Source organism: Nicotiana sylvestris, chromosome 5 (genome assembly GCF_000393655.2).
Source record: "Nicotiana sylvestris chromosome 5, ASM39365v2, whole genome shotgun sequence".
Taxonomy (NCBI): domain Eukaryota; kingdom Viridiplantae; phylum Streptophyta; class Magnoliopsida; order Solanales; family Solanaceae; genus Nicotiana; species Nicotiana sylvestris.
In genome coordinates, this window is record NC_091061.1 from 105,786,382 (window position 1) to 105,802,833 (window position 16,452).

The window sequence follows — 16,452 nt, forward strand, 5'->3', positions numbered from 1 at the left end:
TTGGCGTTTTCCGGTTGATAGGTGAGATTTTGATATAGGGGTCGGAATAGAATTCCGGAAGTTGGAATAGGTGCGTTGTGTCATTTGTGACGTGTGTGCAAAATTTCAGGTCATTCAGAGTTGAATTGGTGGGTTTCAACATCGTTTGTGGAACTTGAAAGTTCCTAAGTTCTTAAGCTTGAATCCGAAGTTGATTTGGTATTTTGGCATTGTTTTGAGTGATTCGAAGGCTCGAATAAGTTTTAATGATGTTATGGGAGGTGTTGGTATGTTTGGGTTGAGGTCCCGAGGGCCTTGGGTGTATTTCGGGTGAGTTTTGAGCGAGTCCGGGCATTATCGGGACTCAGGCATTGGTTCTGGTGCTTAAATTTACAACTGGGGTGGAAGTTTTACCGTTGGGCGCGGTATTTTTACCGCTGGGCGCGGTGGTTTTATTGCGGTCGTGGAAAATGGTCATGAAGAATCCGCAGGTCGTTGGTCCAACATCGGTAGCCTATATCTTTTGATCTACAAGGAATCTTGAGTTGAGTCAAAAACGAAAGTTGTAGCCCTTCGTGTCTAGTTTCCAGAAAGATAAAACAATCATAATTTGGACATCTTTAGAGAAGTTATGTCCAAAATACTAAAGTATGTCATTGCAGTCAACATTTTCCGTTGTAGCAATGGTTTTACCGCGGTCAGTGGTGATGGGGATTCAGAAGGTACTCTAGAAATACGAGATTTGGGGTTTTATTTTATATTTTGACCTAGAGAGCTCGAGCTTTGGCGATTTTTCGAGAGATTTTCAAGAAAATCATCGGGGTAAGTGATTCTAATTCAATTTTGGCTAAAATACATGATTATAATGTTGGATTCATCATTTGAGTAGAGATTTGGGATGTAAATTTGGGAAAAATTGTGGAACTTCCTAAAATGAATTTTTGGTATTTGAAAGCCGATTCGAAGTCGGAATTGAGTGAAACTAGTATGGATAGTCTCGTAATTGAATGGGTTATCGGATTTTGAGACTTTGGTCGGATTCCAAGACGTGTGTCCAGGGGCGGGGTTTGAGCAATTTCAGGATTCTTGAGTTAATTTGATTATTTTTGCCTTGGCTTTGTTCCTTTAGCGTATATTGATGATAATATACTGATTTTGGTTATATTTGGAGCATTTGGAAGCAGATTCGAGAGGCAAAGGCATCGCGGGCTAGAGTTTAGACCGGTTTGAGGTGAGTAATGATTTTTAAATGTTGTCCTGAGGGTATAAAACCCCGGATTACACATCCTTGTGCTATATTGAGGTGACGCACATGCTAGATGACGAGAGTGGGGTCGTGCACCATTGGGGATTGTGACTTAGTCCATTCCGAATGACTGTTTTACCGCGTATTTGACTGAAAACTATTTGCTATCATCATGTTTTGGGCTGAATGCCATATTTGGGCCTCGTGCCAACTATTTGGACCCTTAGGGGATTTTTACTGATATTTCCTCACCGTTTTGACTTTATACTTGTACTCGGTCATACTATATTCTACTGCTTTCATAACTCAGCCATGTTTACTCTACTTTAACACTTAAAATGATATTTTAAATGTTATTTTGGGTTGAGCATCATGTTTCACTGTTTCCCGAGTGGCTTGTGAGATTCTAACTGAGTAAGGACAATGGTCTATGTTGTGAGGAAACACTCGGGCATGAGATTTGTACGCCACGAGGTGGCTTGTTGATATGAGGCCGAGAACCTATGAGACTATGCCACGAGATGGCTTGATACTGCGCTTGGGCCGTAAGGAGCCCCTCAAGGAGTCTGCACACCCCCAGTGAGCGCGGGTACCCATTGTGATATGAGATATAGCCCGAGGGACTGGTATTATTCCATGTGTTGCCCGAGGAGTTGATTTTGTTGGTATTGTGCCAGAGGGGCGGTTCTTTATGTGTTTATCTTTTCTAGATGCCTGTCATTTACTTGCTTAACTATTAAAAAGGCATTTCTAAAGAAGATTAAACTAAACTAAAGTGACCTTTCATATCTTCACTATTGCAATGTTTTTACTAGTTTTTACTGCTTTTTTATAGCCTGATGATGTGCCTTTACGTGATTTTTTATTGCTCAGTCTGCATTTATTATTATTACTCACTGAGTTGGAGTACTCACTTTACTCCCTGCACCCCGTGTGCAGATTCAGGTGCTTCAGGTCCTGTTTGCGAAAGTTGGGAGCTTTCAGCAGACTTCAGAGATTCACTAGGTAGTTGCTCGGCGTTTGCAACCTAGTGCTTCTCCCTCTATCTCATTTTCTCCTATTTTAGCTATGTAATAGTTGGTGTAGACTCTTTCAAACTTGTAGATTTTAGGATAGATGCTCATGACTAGTGACACCCCGATGTCGGGCTATGTCCATTTCGCAAACTATATTATTCACCTTATTTTGGATTTATTATTATGTTAAAGACTTAATGTGTATTATTTAATTGCTTAAAAATGAATTGGGAGTGTGTCGACGGACCTTGTCTTCACGAGATGCGCTATCACGACTGGGTTTTGGGTCGTGACACGATCTTTGCCCACAAGCCTTAGAATCCAATTTAAATATCTGGAATTCCCTATAAGATCTGATTCTAGAATATATTCATTGTATCCATCCCCACCATCTATATCAAGTCATAAATATACCCCCAAGACGTAACTACATGATATGCCCCGTAACTCATATGCCCATAACCATATATTTTGCCCATAAAAGATGCTCATTATTGAACCGGTACCGATAATATATCTTATATAACCTAGAACCATGTGCCCAGACTTTGCAACATTGCTGATGCTGAAAGGAACTTATAGAAACTTATAACCACCCATCAGAACCACAATTCATAGAGGTCTCTCGCCCATCAAGAACCATTACTAAATTCTGAGCTAACTAATGGTAGCCCTACTCCAAACATACCTTATCTAAACCTGATTGCATTAATTCTAGATCCAATAGCCTCGCTCACCCAGTACAAGTTGCTCAACTAACAAGCCACGTCAAATACAATCTAGAATCTTATACGATGCGATTTGTGTTCCAACGAGCAACAACTCGAGTATGACCAATAATAGAAAAGTGAACCAAAGTATGAGAACTATCCAGCACATGTAATAGATATGACCAACAAAACGTAATGATGTCTATCTATCCCACAAAGAAGAAGAAACACATACAAAATAAGTACGAGGAATCATATCTCACTATTGCAGCGTGCAACACGATCCCATAACATCCTCGTGGGAATCCCATTGAGCCATATTCCAAATATTCATCAAATACATGTGTATCAACAATAAGCACACAAAGTGCATAAACATAACCCTGGGGAGACGGATAACATTATGTGCTACGAATAAAAGACAACTACAACTACACTGCAATGAGTAAATAAACATCTTAAGAGCTATCTCTCTCGCATATTGCCACAAAACCTAAACAGTGCCACCACATGCATGTGAATAATCAAGTAGTCTCTAAACCTCAAGAATTTAGGAAACTCCATACCTGACCTCTAGCTCTTCCACTTAAATGACTGGCCCATAATGCATACACAATAACCTCGAGAGAAACACTCCCATAAAATCTTCCGCGTCAAGTAGCGAAACATGAACATCAACGATTGCCAACCATGCGATCTCTATGTTACTAGTCAAGCATCCGCACAATAATAGACATTGTGTCTTCTACAATACCTACCCTTCTTAGGCGATACAAGACAATCCAAGCATTCTCTTAAACATCTGAAATCTCTCACACGGGCTAGAACTCATGACAATCCTTCATATTTGGAAGTCTTGAGGAAAAGGAAGCATGAGAAGGAGTAGACTTCTTCTCCTCCATATCGAGATCAATTCCAGGGGGATTTTTGTGCCATTCTCAAGCATAAGAAACAAGTAGTTTGACTAGTTGGTCGATCGAGAAAAAGATCTAAGAACATAACTGTTTACCCTGAAATCGGATAAAAATTGAATTTATATGCGGTTTTAAGGACACGTGATATCACTTGGTATAAATTAAGAAGAATAGATTAATATTGATATTGACTATGAAAGAATATATGCAAACCACACAAATTGAACAACTTTGGCCATCGAGCTTGCCACCCTTGAACCAAATATGTTTCAACTGGCTTATGAACGGAATAACAAGATAATGAAAGCTAGAAGATGACAGTATATTGCTTTATATAGCGTGAATATGATGTCTTTACAAATTATCAGACCCCCTTTTATATAGTAGGGGAGTCCTACTCTAGATACAATTCTATATAAGGTAAGAAATCCCATGATTGGCTAATTAATCGGCCTCTTCTTGATATGTGCCGGGATTCGCGCCTTGACCCTCTCCCAATTGCGGATATCTCGACTTCCATTATTTGGCTTGGTAAGATTACTTCGATATCTATCTTGTTTGGTCTCAATATTGGTCGATCTCAATCTTGATTGGTCTTAGAGCCACGAGCTCAGCAACCTAACTTTAATCATGGTTCAATATAACTCAAGACTGAACCTTGGCCCATCATGTTCTGGTATCAATTAGTCATAAAAAAGGGCAAACCCGATTTTGACCGTATACAGATAGTCCCCTCGTTTCTTGGAGAGAAGATGATGAGAAATGATATGAACTTTTCCAATCCCGTCTCGATGTGCCATGACGTAAGCTACAAGCCCGACTATGATGTCAATGACAAATAAATACTGAAACGTCCTATCGGTTTGATTACATAGGCATTAAATGCCTATTAGTTGCTGGCCGGCCACTACCGGTTCTGAACCACCTCCAACAAGCTATAAGCACCTCCACCTTCTTCCACTCAAACTTTACGCTCAAAATTTCCCTAATTGTTGCTTCTCTTCAAAATTCTCTTTGTGTTGCAACTCTTGCTCCCAAATCTCTTGAATCTTAAGCAAACGACATATCATCCTAATCTCTTCACTTCTACGTTAAAATGGCAAAAACTTCTAAAATCGTACCGCAAAAGGAGGCCGCCTCTTCTTCACGGCCCACCGGCGACAGAGGTACGCTGGAATATTCCCTTGAGGATTTTGTTCCAGGAGGTTGCCCTACTGTCGCCGATTTTAGGATTGAAAAGACCTCCTCAGTACATAGTCGATGTGAACTGGTCTCGAGGTACATATGCTCGATAATCAACGAACTCCTTGAAAAAGTTAAAGAGGAGTGCCACTAGGTCGATAAACATGTTGTGGTACTTTCGCCCGAGGAGTCGATCACTACCCAAGTGGATAGCTTCCTAAGTGTTTACACTTACCCTTTCACATTGGGTCCCTTAGACCCTATCATCGTCGCCTTCTACAAGAGGTATGATGTGGCTCTCGGCTAGATCCATCCTTCCTTCAAGAGAATATTGATTCTCCTCCGATTCTTCATGAGCAAAATCAAGGTATGTCCTTTCACCCTCGATCACCTTATGCGCCTTTACAGTCCCCGAATTTATAGAAGAGGGCTGATCAAGCTTGCTTGTCGGGATGTCAAGGCCCCGTTCTCAAGCATAGACGAAGCTCGTGACCGAGGTTGGATGGGCCAATTTATCCAAATAAGGACTTTGGACCTGATCCCTACTAAAGATATGCCATTTCATGAGAAATGGAACATGAACCGTGAGTAGTACTTTGCCTTTTTAATTTTGCTGTTTTACTTTTTATAATCTTTAATCATCTATATTTTTTGGTGTTGCAAATGTGGCCCAAGCGCCAGAGGTAATCCCGATCTCAAGAAATGGGTCGAGAACCTAGTGTCGTAGAGACCATACTCCGAGCGTGCTTGGATGGAATTATCAAAGGGTCGATGGGTGTCACGCCCCAAAACCCGAGGGCGCGACCGACGCTCGACCGGGTAGCCCCCAACCAAGCGGACCTGGGTGCCTTTCCTATTCCACGTGATACCCTACGTTTCCATTACCCATTAACCAAGTGAAATAGCCATTTATAAATTTAAACACATTCTTACGAGATTTACATAACATACATAGTTACTTAGCGTGGTTTACAAGTTATACTGCCCAAAATACATAAGTACATAACCCACATTTCCTGTCTACGGAGCCTCTAGAGATACAAAAGAGTGTTACAATACTTGCCGGTAACAAGGCTTTGGCTATACCTTACGCAAATACCAAAATAAAATTTTCGGGAGGATAAGCGGCATGAGCCACGCAGGGCCCCGAGAGGAAAGGGACTCACCGATTCAGCTGATGGGAGGTGAAGGAGTGCTACTATCGATGGACTGGAGTACCTGTTATGGAACCACCTACAATCATAACACGAATGTAGCGCCCCCGGCAAAAGGGACGTCAGTACATTTGAATTGTACTGGTATGTATGAACAAACTTTACCCCAAGTAAAATCAAGCAATACACAGATAACAAACAGTAATAGAATCAACAATCAAATGTGCATGAAAGGAACAACCAAAGCCAAACAAACTCCACAATCTCTCCTTTTCCCTTTCAACATTATTTTATCACATCAATGATTTCACAACTTTCACATATTTTTACTTCAATAGTGATTTCAATCACTTTTGCACCCTTATTACCTCGGCCACCCTTATCACCACAACCCACACCTTATAACTTTGTGTTGCGGCGCGCAACCCGATCCTACCAGACAATCACATTTCACACGACAACAACAACAATTCACAAAGATTTTTCATAAATGTCAATACCATTTCCATCATATGCAACAACCCGTATACAACTTAAGTCACAACGATAATTGCCCACGACAAGTCACGTATGATATTACCACAGTTGTTTCAATTGCATCAATTACGATTTCTTTCCATCATTTGTTACACAACTCTTACCACATAAACACATTCACACACACACTTGGTTTGTTGCCATTTACTTACACCATTATATCGGGAGACTTAACCAACAACATTCAAGGCATATTAATCACAAGAATTCACAAATAGTCCACATAAGTAACACATACCAATTACTCGTACACCAAACAAGGTGACTTTACAAAGGTTAAAGTTAGCAATACTTACCTGGAGTCGAATTCCCCCCCTCTTTTTTCTTCTATTTCCAATTCACCAAAAACCTAGTACCGTCAATCTAGTTCATAAGTTAACACATATAACTTAGAATTGAAGTTCACAAACTCAGCCCAAACTTACTTAGGTTATCAACCCCTCTTTTGCAAATCTTTAGTTCTACCCAATTCCTCTTACTAGATTCTAGGTTTTAAAGGACATGTATGTGTATCTCAACTTCCATTTTCAAGAATTAACGCATGAGAATCCTCCTTTTTGTTTTAATATGAAAACAATGAAAAAGGGTTGAGGATTTTACCTGCAAGAACGGAGATGAAGACAATTACTTGAAATTCCCCAGCTCGAGTGACTTTGAAGAATCAAATTGATGAAGGTAGGACTTTATCTCTCAAGAATTCTCTCTTTCCTCTCTCTAGTTTTGTTCAAAAAATATGTTAAAATAAGGGGTTGGGGTGTTTTATTGAAGAACGGGTCGGATTTAAAATTTAGAAAAATAGGAGCCCGAGTTAGGTATGAAGTGTGATCGCAGAGTGGAAATGCGGTCCGCAGAATGGACCGCAAAAGTGCTCCCAAAATCTGAACACACTGCCTGGGTATGTGACAGAAATGCGGTCCGCATACCCATTATGCGGTCGCATAGTGCACCGTAGAACTGCCCCTCACAAAATCCCAAGGGAAATATGCGACGACTATGCGGTCCGCAAATCCGTTATGCGATCGCATATTGGACCGCATATTTAACCTCCAATTCGACCAACACACTGACTCACTTTGCGGCGATTATGCAGTCCGCATATCTGTTATGCGACCACATTCTAGACCGCATAATTGCATTTCCTAGAAAATAGTATTTCTTGACTTTTTATAACATAGATCAGTACCAAAAGGGTCCGAACCGCGGCTTGCTTAATTTTACACATTCCTAACATATATTCAGGACTTGGCACCACAAGCTACCCGGTTTTGAGTACAAGTTTTCACGGGGCCTTACATCCTCCCCACTTAAAATCATTCGTCCTCGAATGAGGATTTTGGAAATCTGTTGGTTTTGAAAACATGATATGCAAATTCCCAATTTTTGAAAAGAAGAGAATTTTTTTTGCAAGAGTTCCCTTTGTAATTAGACTTATCTACCTGTCAGAGAGCCCCCAAAATATTATTTTCAAGCACCATTACGTTATCCCTATTATCCCTACAACTGGTATACAATTCATTACCTCAACACTTGCACATAATTTGACCACTTCAATGAGTTCCATACAGTTCAACCACTCCAATACACTATACATATTCCAATTAATCATTACCAATCTACACTGCCTTTAATCATTCACTTATCACATAAGTTCTTACAAAACTTTCATTTACCAAAAAGGGGCTTGCGCATGACTCAATTAATCACAATACATACAATTCTTGCACAACTTGAGGAGTTACAATAGTAAAGCATTTAGGAAAAAATATGGGGTGTCTTTGCACCAGATTGAACACAACATCAGTTTACTTAGAGATAAGAGTTCGCACGATCACTACTAGACTTGTTCAAACAGATGGGGATATTTTTCTTTCATTTCACTTTCCGCTTCCCACGTGGCTTCCTCGACTTGTTGAATTTGCCATAACACTTTAACTGAAGCAACTTCCTTGTTTCTCAATTTGCGGACTTGCCTATCAAGAATAGCGACCGGAATTTCTTCATATGATAACTCTTCATTGACCTCGATAGCCTCGATTGGCACGATGGTGGATGGGTCTCCAACCACTTTCTTTAACATAGACACATGGAACACCGGGTGCACTAATGACATTTCAAGGGGTAATTCCAGTCTATAGGCCACTTGTCCTATCCTTTGAGTGACCCGATACGGCCCGACATATCTAGGACTCAACTTCCCTTTCTTCCCAAATCGCATGACTCCCTTCATAGGAGATACCCTCAAGAACACCCAATCATCTACTTTGAATTCCAATTTTCTTCGACGAATGTCCGCATAAGATTTCTGGCGACTCTGAGCAGCTTTCAGCCTTTCCTGAATGATTTTAACTTTTTCCATAGCCTGGTGCACGAGATCTGGCCCTAACAATTCTGCTTCACCCACTTCGAACCATCCAATCGGAGACTTACATCTCCTCCCGTACAATGCCTCAAATGGGGCCATCTGAATGCTAACGTGAAAACTGTTATTGTAAGCAAATTCTATAAGTGGCAAGTGATCATCCAAATTACCTTTGAAATCCAAGACACAAGCTCGTAACATATCTTCAAGCGTCTGAATAGTCTGCTCCGCTTGACCATCAGTCTGCGGATGGAAAGTCATGCTGAGATTCACCTGAGTACCCAAACCTTGCTGAAATTTCTTCCAAAAATTAGCTGTGAACTGGGCCCCTCGATCTGAGATAATAGAAAGTGGAGTGCCATGAAGCCTTACTATTTCCTTGATATATAATTGAGCATATTGTTCTGCAGTATCCGTGGACTTGACTGGCAAGAAGTGAGCTGATTTGGTGAGTCGATCCACTATTACCCAAATTGAGTCGAACTTGCACTGAGTGCGAGGTAACCCTACCACGAAATCCATGTTGAACATCTCCCATTTCCACATTGGTATTTCCATAAGCTGAGTTAACCCACCAGGCCGCTGGTGCTCAGCTTTTACTCGCTGACAATTCATACATTTAGATACAAAGTCCGCCACACCCCTCTTCATACCGTTCCACCAATAAATTTCCTTGAGATCACGGTACATTTTCGTAGAACTTGGGTGCACAGAATACCTGGAATTATGAGCTTCCGCCATTACCCTCCCCCGAAGATTATCCATATCTGGAACACATAGCCTACCTTGACATCGTAATACACCATCCTCACCACCGAGTGAAAATGTCGAAGTCTTGTTATTCAAAACTGCCTCCTTCATCTGTGCTAATGCTGGATCAATGAGCTGCTTTTCCTTGACTTCTGCTACCAGTGACGATTTTGCTCCATTACGCACCATAACCTTCCCCTCGTCTGAGGTCGAAATACGAACCCCTAGACTGGCCAATTGATAAACCTCCCGAGCCAAAGGCCTCTGATCCGCTCCCAAATGAGCCAAACTACCCATGGACTTCCTACTGAGAGCGTCGGCCACCACATTCGCCTTCCTTGGATGGTATAAAATATCAATATCATAATCCTTGATCAATTCTAACCACTGCCGTGCCTTAAATTCAACTCCTTCTGCTTAAACAAATATTGGAGACTCTTGTGGTCCGAGAACACATCCACATGTACCCCATAAAGATAATGTCGCCATATTTTCAAGGCAAATACAACTGCCGCAAGCTCCAAATCATGCGTCAGATAATTCTTCTCGTGATTATTGAGTTGCCTTGAAGCATACGCTATAACCTTCCCATGTTGCATCAACACACACCCCAAACCGACCTTGGAGGCATCGCAATAAACCACAAATCCTTTTGTGCCTTCCGGCAAGGTCAATATCGGTGACGAGGTCAATCTCGACTTCAATTCTTGAAAACTTTTCTCATAAGCGTCGGACCATTGGAACTTAACTACTTTCTGCGTCAACTTAGTCAAAGGGGAGGCGAGGGTAGAGAATCCCTCCATAAACCTCTGATAATACCCCGCTAAACCCAAGAAGCTACGGATCTCCGTCGGGGTCGTGGGTCTAGGACAATCTTTTACTACTGCAATCTTCTGGGGATCCACCTAAATCCCTTTACTGGAAACAACATGGCCCAGAAAGGTAACAGACTCTAACCAAAATTCACATTTTGAAAATTTAGCATACAACTGGTGCTGATAAAGGGTCTGCAGAACTGCCCTGAGGTGATCGGCATGATCCTCCCTGCTCCGCGAATAAACAAGGATGTCATCAATGATAACAATCACAAAAGAGTCTAGAAATGGCTTGAAGACCTGATTAATAAGATCCATGAAAGCTGCCGGGGCGTTGGTTAGCCCAAAAGACATGACCAAGAATTCAAAGTGACCATAGCGAGTTCTGAAAGCGGTCTTAGGAATATCCTGTTCTCTGATCTTTAATTGGTGATACCCGGACTGTAGATCAATTTTGGAAAAGAACCTCGCACCTTGCAATTGGTCGAACAAATCATCTATCCGAGGCAAAGGATATTTATTCTTGACGGTGACCTTGTTAAGCTGCCGATAATCAATACACATCCAGAGCGACCCATCCCTCTTTCTGACAAAAAGAACCGGGGCGCCCCACGGTGACACACTTGGCCGTATGAATCCCTTTTCTAATAAATCCTTCAGCTGTTCCTTTAACTCCCTTAACTCCGCTGGCGCCATTCTATATGGTGGAATAGATATCGGCCGCGTATCTGGAAATACATCAATCCCAAAATCAATCTCCCTATCTGGCGGGATCCCTGGAAGCTCGTCCGGAAACACTTCAAGAAACTCATTCACGACTGGCATGGACTCGGGGACAAACACTTTTGAAGTGGTGTCCGCCATCCGGACCAAATGGTAGATACACCCGTTCCTAATCATCTTCGAAGCCTTAAGGTAGGAAATAAACCTACCTTTCGGCACCACACCATTTCCCTTCCACTCAATAACTGGCTCATTAGGGAACTCAAGCCTCATGACTCTCGTTCGGCAGTCAAGTTTAACAAAGCACGAATAAAGCCAGTCCATTCCCATAATCACATCAAAATCCACCATTTCAAGCTCAATAAGATCGGTCGTGGTAGCACGACCACATACCATGACAACACAATTCCTATAAACTCGCATGGCTATAATAGAATCACCAACCGGAGTCGATACAGAGAACGACTTATGAAGCTGTTCGGGTTCTACCCCAAAACTTGAAGCAATGAATGGGGTGACATAAGACAAAGAGGACCCCGGATCAATAAGAGCATAACAATCAATGGCCTGAACAGACAAGATACCTGTAGCAACATCTGGGGAGGCCTCTACACTCTGGCGACCACTCAAGGCGTAAAACCGGCTGGGTACACCTCTACCACGAGCTCCACCCCTAACTACATCGCGCCCTGCTGGGGCTGGAGGACGCACGGATGATGTGGCAGCTGAAAAAACGTATGACTGAGCAAATACCCTACCCATGCCCTAACTGGGCACACGGTAGTCCCGCTGGATATGACCTCTTACCCCGCATCTATAACACACCGGAATATCCAAATAACAAGTCTCGGAATGGAACCTCCCACACTTGGGGCATGAAGCCCTCCCTTGCTGCTGTGATCTCCCTCCTGGACGACCGGAATGATGGGGTCTCCTACTGTCTGAACCTGATCTCAAGTGACTGCTCTGCTGATAACTACGCACAGATGGCGGTGCGCTTGCTGAGGACTGGGCATATGACTGGGATGGACCTGATGGCCCTCTCCCCGGAACTGGTCTCCCTGAGTGACTCGCTGATCGGGCCCTGCTGCTACTCTCCCTTTCTGCCCGTATTTTCAACTTCCTAGCCTCTGTGGTCTGAGAGAACCCCACAATCTTCCCATAATTCATATCTGAGTGTAAGGCCGCTATAGCAGCCTCATTCACCACCAAAGGACTAAGACCCTGAATGAATCGTCGAACTCGAGCATCCATGGTCGACACTAACTGAGGAGCATACTTGGACAACCTCAAAAACTCCATGTGGTACTCTCAAACACTCATGCTGTCCTACTTGAGGACCTCAAACTCTGTGGCACGGGCCGCCATTGTCTCGGCAGGCAAGAAGTGGTCCATGAATGCATCTACAAACTCATCCCATCTAGCCGGAGGTCTTCCCTCCCCACGGGAATCCTCCAACATCTTGAACCACGAATACGTTGCTCCCCTCAACCTGTATGAAGCCAACTCAACCCCTTCCATCTCCGTAGCCTTCATCACTCAAAAGTTCTTATACATTTCAGCAAGGAAATCCTGCAGATCAGCCTCTGGGTCTGTGCCCGTGAACTCTGGAGGGGCCAACCGCAGAAATTGGTTGACTCTGGAGCTGGCGGAATCTCCCTATCCGCTGGGGGGAGCAGGGGCATCATGAGATATCTGGGCCTGAGCGGCCACTAACTGGGTCAACATATGGATGGCTCCTCTAAGGTCCCCATCAGAAACCCCGGGACCGGAAGCTAGAATTGCATCAAGATCAGGAATATCAGCGGGAGGGATGGTAGCACCCTCTATCGCAGCTGGAACAGGAATACTTGGATCTAGAATAGATGGGCCAGGCAGATTCAAGACCGGGGAGTCACTCTCACCCACGACATCAGGTACATGATTAACAACCACACTTGGGGTGGCATTGGCCCCGAGGCCGAGTCTAGCTCTCTTCTTAGGTGCCATTACTGAAAATTTGGAACAGAGCATGAGTTAAATGTAAATACTTCCACTTTTCACTTCACCGCACGATATAGAGTAAGAAAGAAGAAGGTAATTTCCTAAATGCCCATGTAGCCTCCAACTTATAGATATGGTCTATAACACACCGATAAGGAGGACTCTACTAGACACGGCTCCGAGACATCCTAGGACACTTTAAAACCTTAGGCTCTGATACCAAGTTTGTCACGCCTCAAAAACCGATGGGCGCGACCGACGCTCGACCGGGTAGCCCCCAGCCAAGCGGACCTGGGTGCCTTTCCTATTCCACGTGATACCCTACGTTTCCATTACCCATTAACCAAGTGAAATAGCCATTTATAAATTTAAACACATTCTTACGAGATTTACATAACATACATAGTTACTTAGCGTGGTTTACAAGTTATACTGCCCAAAATACATAAGTACATAACCCACATTTCCTGTCTACGGAGCCTCTAGAGATACAAAAGAGTGTTACAATACTTGCCGGTAACAAGGCTTTGGCTATACCTTACGCAAATACCAAAATAAAATTTTCGGGAGGATAAGCGGCATGAGCCACGCAGGGCCCCGAGAGGAAAGGGACTCACCGATTCAGCTGATGGTAGGTGAAGGAGTGCTACTGTCGATGGACTAGAGTACCTGTTATGGAACCACCTACAATCATAACACGAATGTAGCGCCCCCGGCAAAAGGGACGTCAGTACATTTGAATTGTACTGGTATGTATGAACAAACTTTACCCCAAGTAAAATCAAGAAATACACAGATAACAAACAGTAATAGAATCAACAATCAAATGCACATGAAAGGAACAACCAAAGCCAAACAAACTCCACAATCTCTCCTTTTCCCCTTTCAACATTATTTTATCAAATCAATGATTTCACAACTTTCACATATTTTTACTTCAATAGTGATTTCGATCACTTTTCCACCCTTATTACCTCGGCCACCCTTATCACCACAACCCACACCTTATAACTTCGTGTTGCGGCGCACAACCCGATCCTACCAGACAATCACATTTCACACGACAACAACAACAATTCACAAAGGATTTTCATAAACGTCAATACCATTTCCATCATATGCAACAACCCGTATACAACTTAAGTCACAACGATAATTGCCCGCGACAAGTCACGTATGATATTACCACAGTTGTTTCAATTGCATCAATTACGATTTCTTTCCATCATTTGTTACACAGCTCTTACCACATAAACACATTCACACACACACTTGGTTTGTTGCCATTTACTTACACCATTATATCGGGAGACTTAACCAACAACATTCAAGGCATATTAATCACAAGAATTCGCAAATAGTCCACATAAGTAACACATACCAATTACTCGTACACCAAACAAGGTGACTTTACAAAGGTTAAAGTTAGCAATACATACCTGGAGTCGAATTCCCCCCCCCCCTTTTTTCTATTTCCAATTCACCAACAACCTAGTACCGTCAATCTAGTTCACAAGTTAACACATATAACTTAGAATTGAAGTTCACAAACTCAGCCCGAACTTACTTAGGTTATCAACCCCTCTTTTGCAAATCTTTAGTTCTACCCAATTCCTCTTACTAGATTCTAGGTTTTAAAGGACATGCATATGTATCTCAACTTCTATTTTCAAGAATTAATGCATGAGAATCCTCCTTTTTATTTTAATCTGAAAACAACGAAAAAGGGTTGGGGATTTTACCTGCAAGAACGGAGATAAAGACAATTACTTGAAATTCCCCGGCCCGAGTGACTTTGAAGAATCAAATTGATGAAGGTAGGACTTTATCTCTCAAGAATTCTCTCTTTCCTCTCGCTAGTTTTGTTCAGAAAATATGTTAAAATAAGGGGTTGGGGTGTTTTATTGAAGAAGGGATCAGATTTAATTTAGAAAAATAGGAGCCCGAGTTAGGTATGCGATCGCACTTTGCGATCGCAGAGTGGAAATGCGGTCCGCAGAATGGACCGCAAAAGTGCTCCCAAAATCAGAACACACTGCCTGGGTATGTGGCAGAAATGTGGTCCGCATACCCATTATGCGGTCGTATAGTGCACCGCAGAACTGCCCCTCACAAAATCCCAAGGGAAATATGCGACGACTATGCGGTCCGCATATCCATTATGCGATTGCATATTGGACCGCATATTTAACCTCTAATTCGACCAACACACTGACTCACTTTGCGGCGATTATGCGGTCCGCATATCTGTTATGCGACCACATTCTAGACTGCAGAATTGCATTTTCTGGAAAATAGTATTTCTTGACTTTTTATAACATAGATCAGTACCAAAAGGGTCCGAACCGCGACTCGCTTAATTTTACACATTCCTAACATATATTCGGGACTTGGCACCACAAGCTACCCGGTTTTAAGTACAAATTTTTACGGGGCCTTACAATGGGAGGCCCGCAATCATGGTAAGCTTCTTTCTTAGAACTGTTATCATTCGAGCTACTTCTCAAGCTTACTCGTATTTTTTCCTTTGTAGGCCTCGGGAAGGATATGACAATGAGGCCCCATATGATGAAGAAGAATTCCTTCCCCAACCACCTGTTCCGAAGTAGGCCAAAGAGAAAAAGAGAAAAGGGGATCCGGATTCTCTAGGCTCGAAAAAGAAAAGACCGGCTAGGAGGCCCTACAAGCCTAAGGGGGACACCGATGCTATTCTTTCAGACTCGATCCGCCGATTAAGGGATGAGTCCGAAGAAGAAGAAGAAGATAATAGTTCTAAACTGGTGACCCGCATGCGGGCCGGTGTCACCGTGCAAAAGTCCTCCGAACCGGAGAAGGCTAATGAGGGAGCCTTGGCCAAAGTTCCTGAACTAGAAAGAGTTGAGGCCACTCCATCCCAAGCTGATATGGTTGAGGGAAAAATTGGGGGCGAGGCTTCTCGAGTAGTTGAAGATGTCCCGAGGGACGATATCGGAATGATTGATATTTCTGAATCCCCACATTTTTTGAATGCCACAATTTGTGAGGCCAATATGTTGGAAGGTTGCTCTTGCGAGGGTCTTCAGGGGGTAGTTGATATCCACGACT

The 16,452-nt window shown here is 42.7% G+C and overlaps 1 protein-coding gene across 1 annotated transcript; it reads right to left on the reverse strand.

Moving 5' to 3' along the window:
• Nucleotides 1-10,752: 10,752 nt before the first annotated feature.
• LOC138869095 (uncharacterized) lies at nucleotides 10,753-12,687 on the reverse strand. The gene is made up of 3 exons (XM_070146685.1): nucleotides 12,228-12,687; nucleotides 11,779-12,110; nucleotides 10,753-11,616 (listed from the first exon to the last, which is right to left on the reverse strand). Exons 1-3 carry the CDS (start codon nucleotides 12,685-12,687, stop codon nucleotides 10,753-10,755), a joined length of 1,656 nt encoding a protein of 551 aa, XP_070002786.1.
• Nucleotides 12,688-16,452: the final 3,765 nt, after the last annotated feature.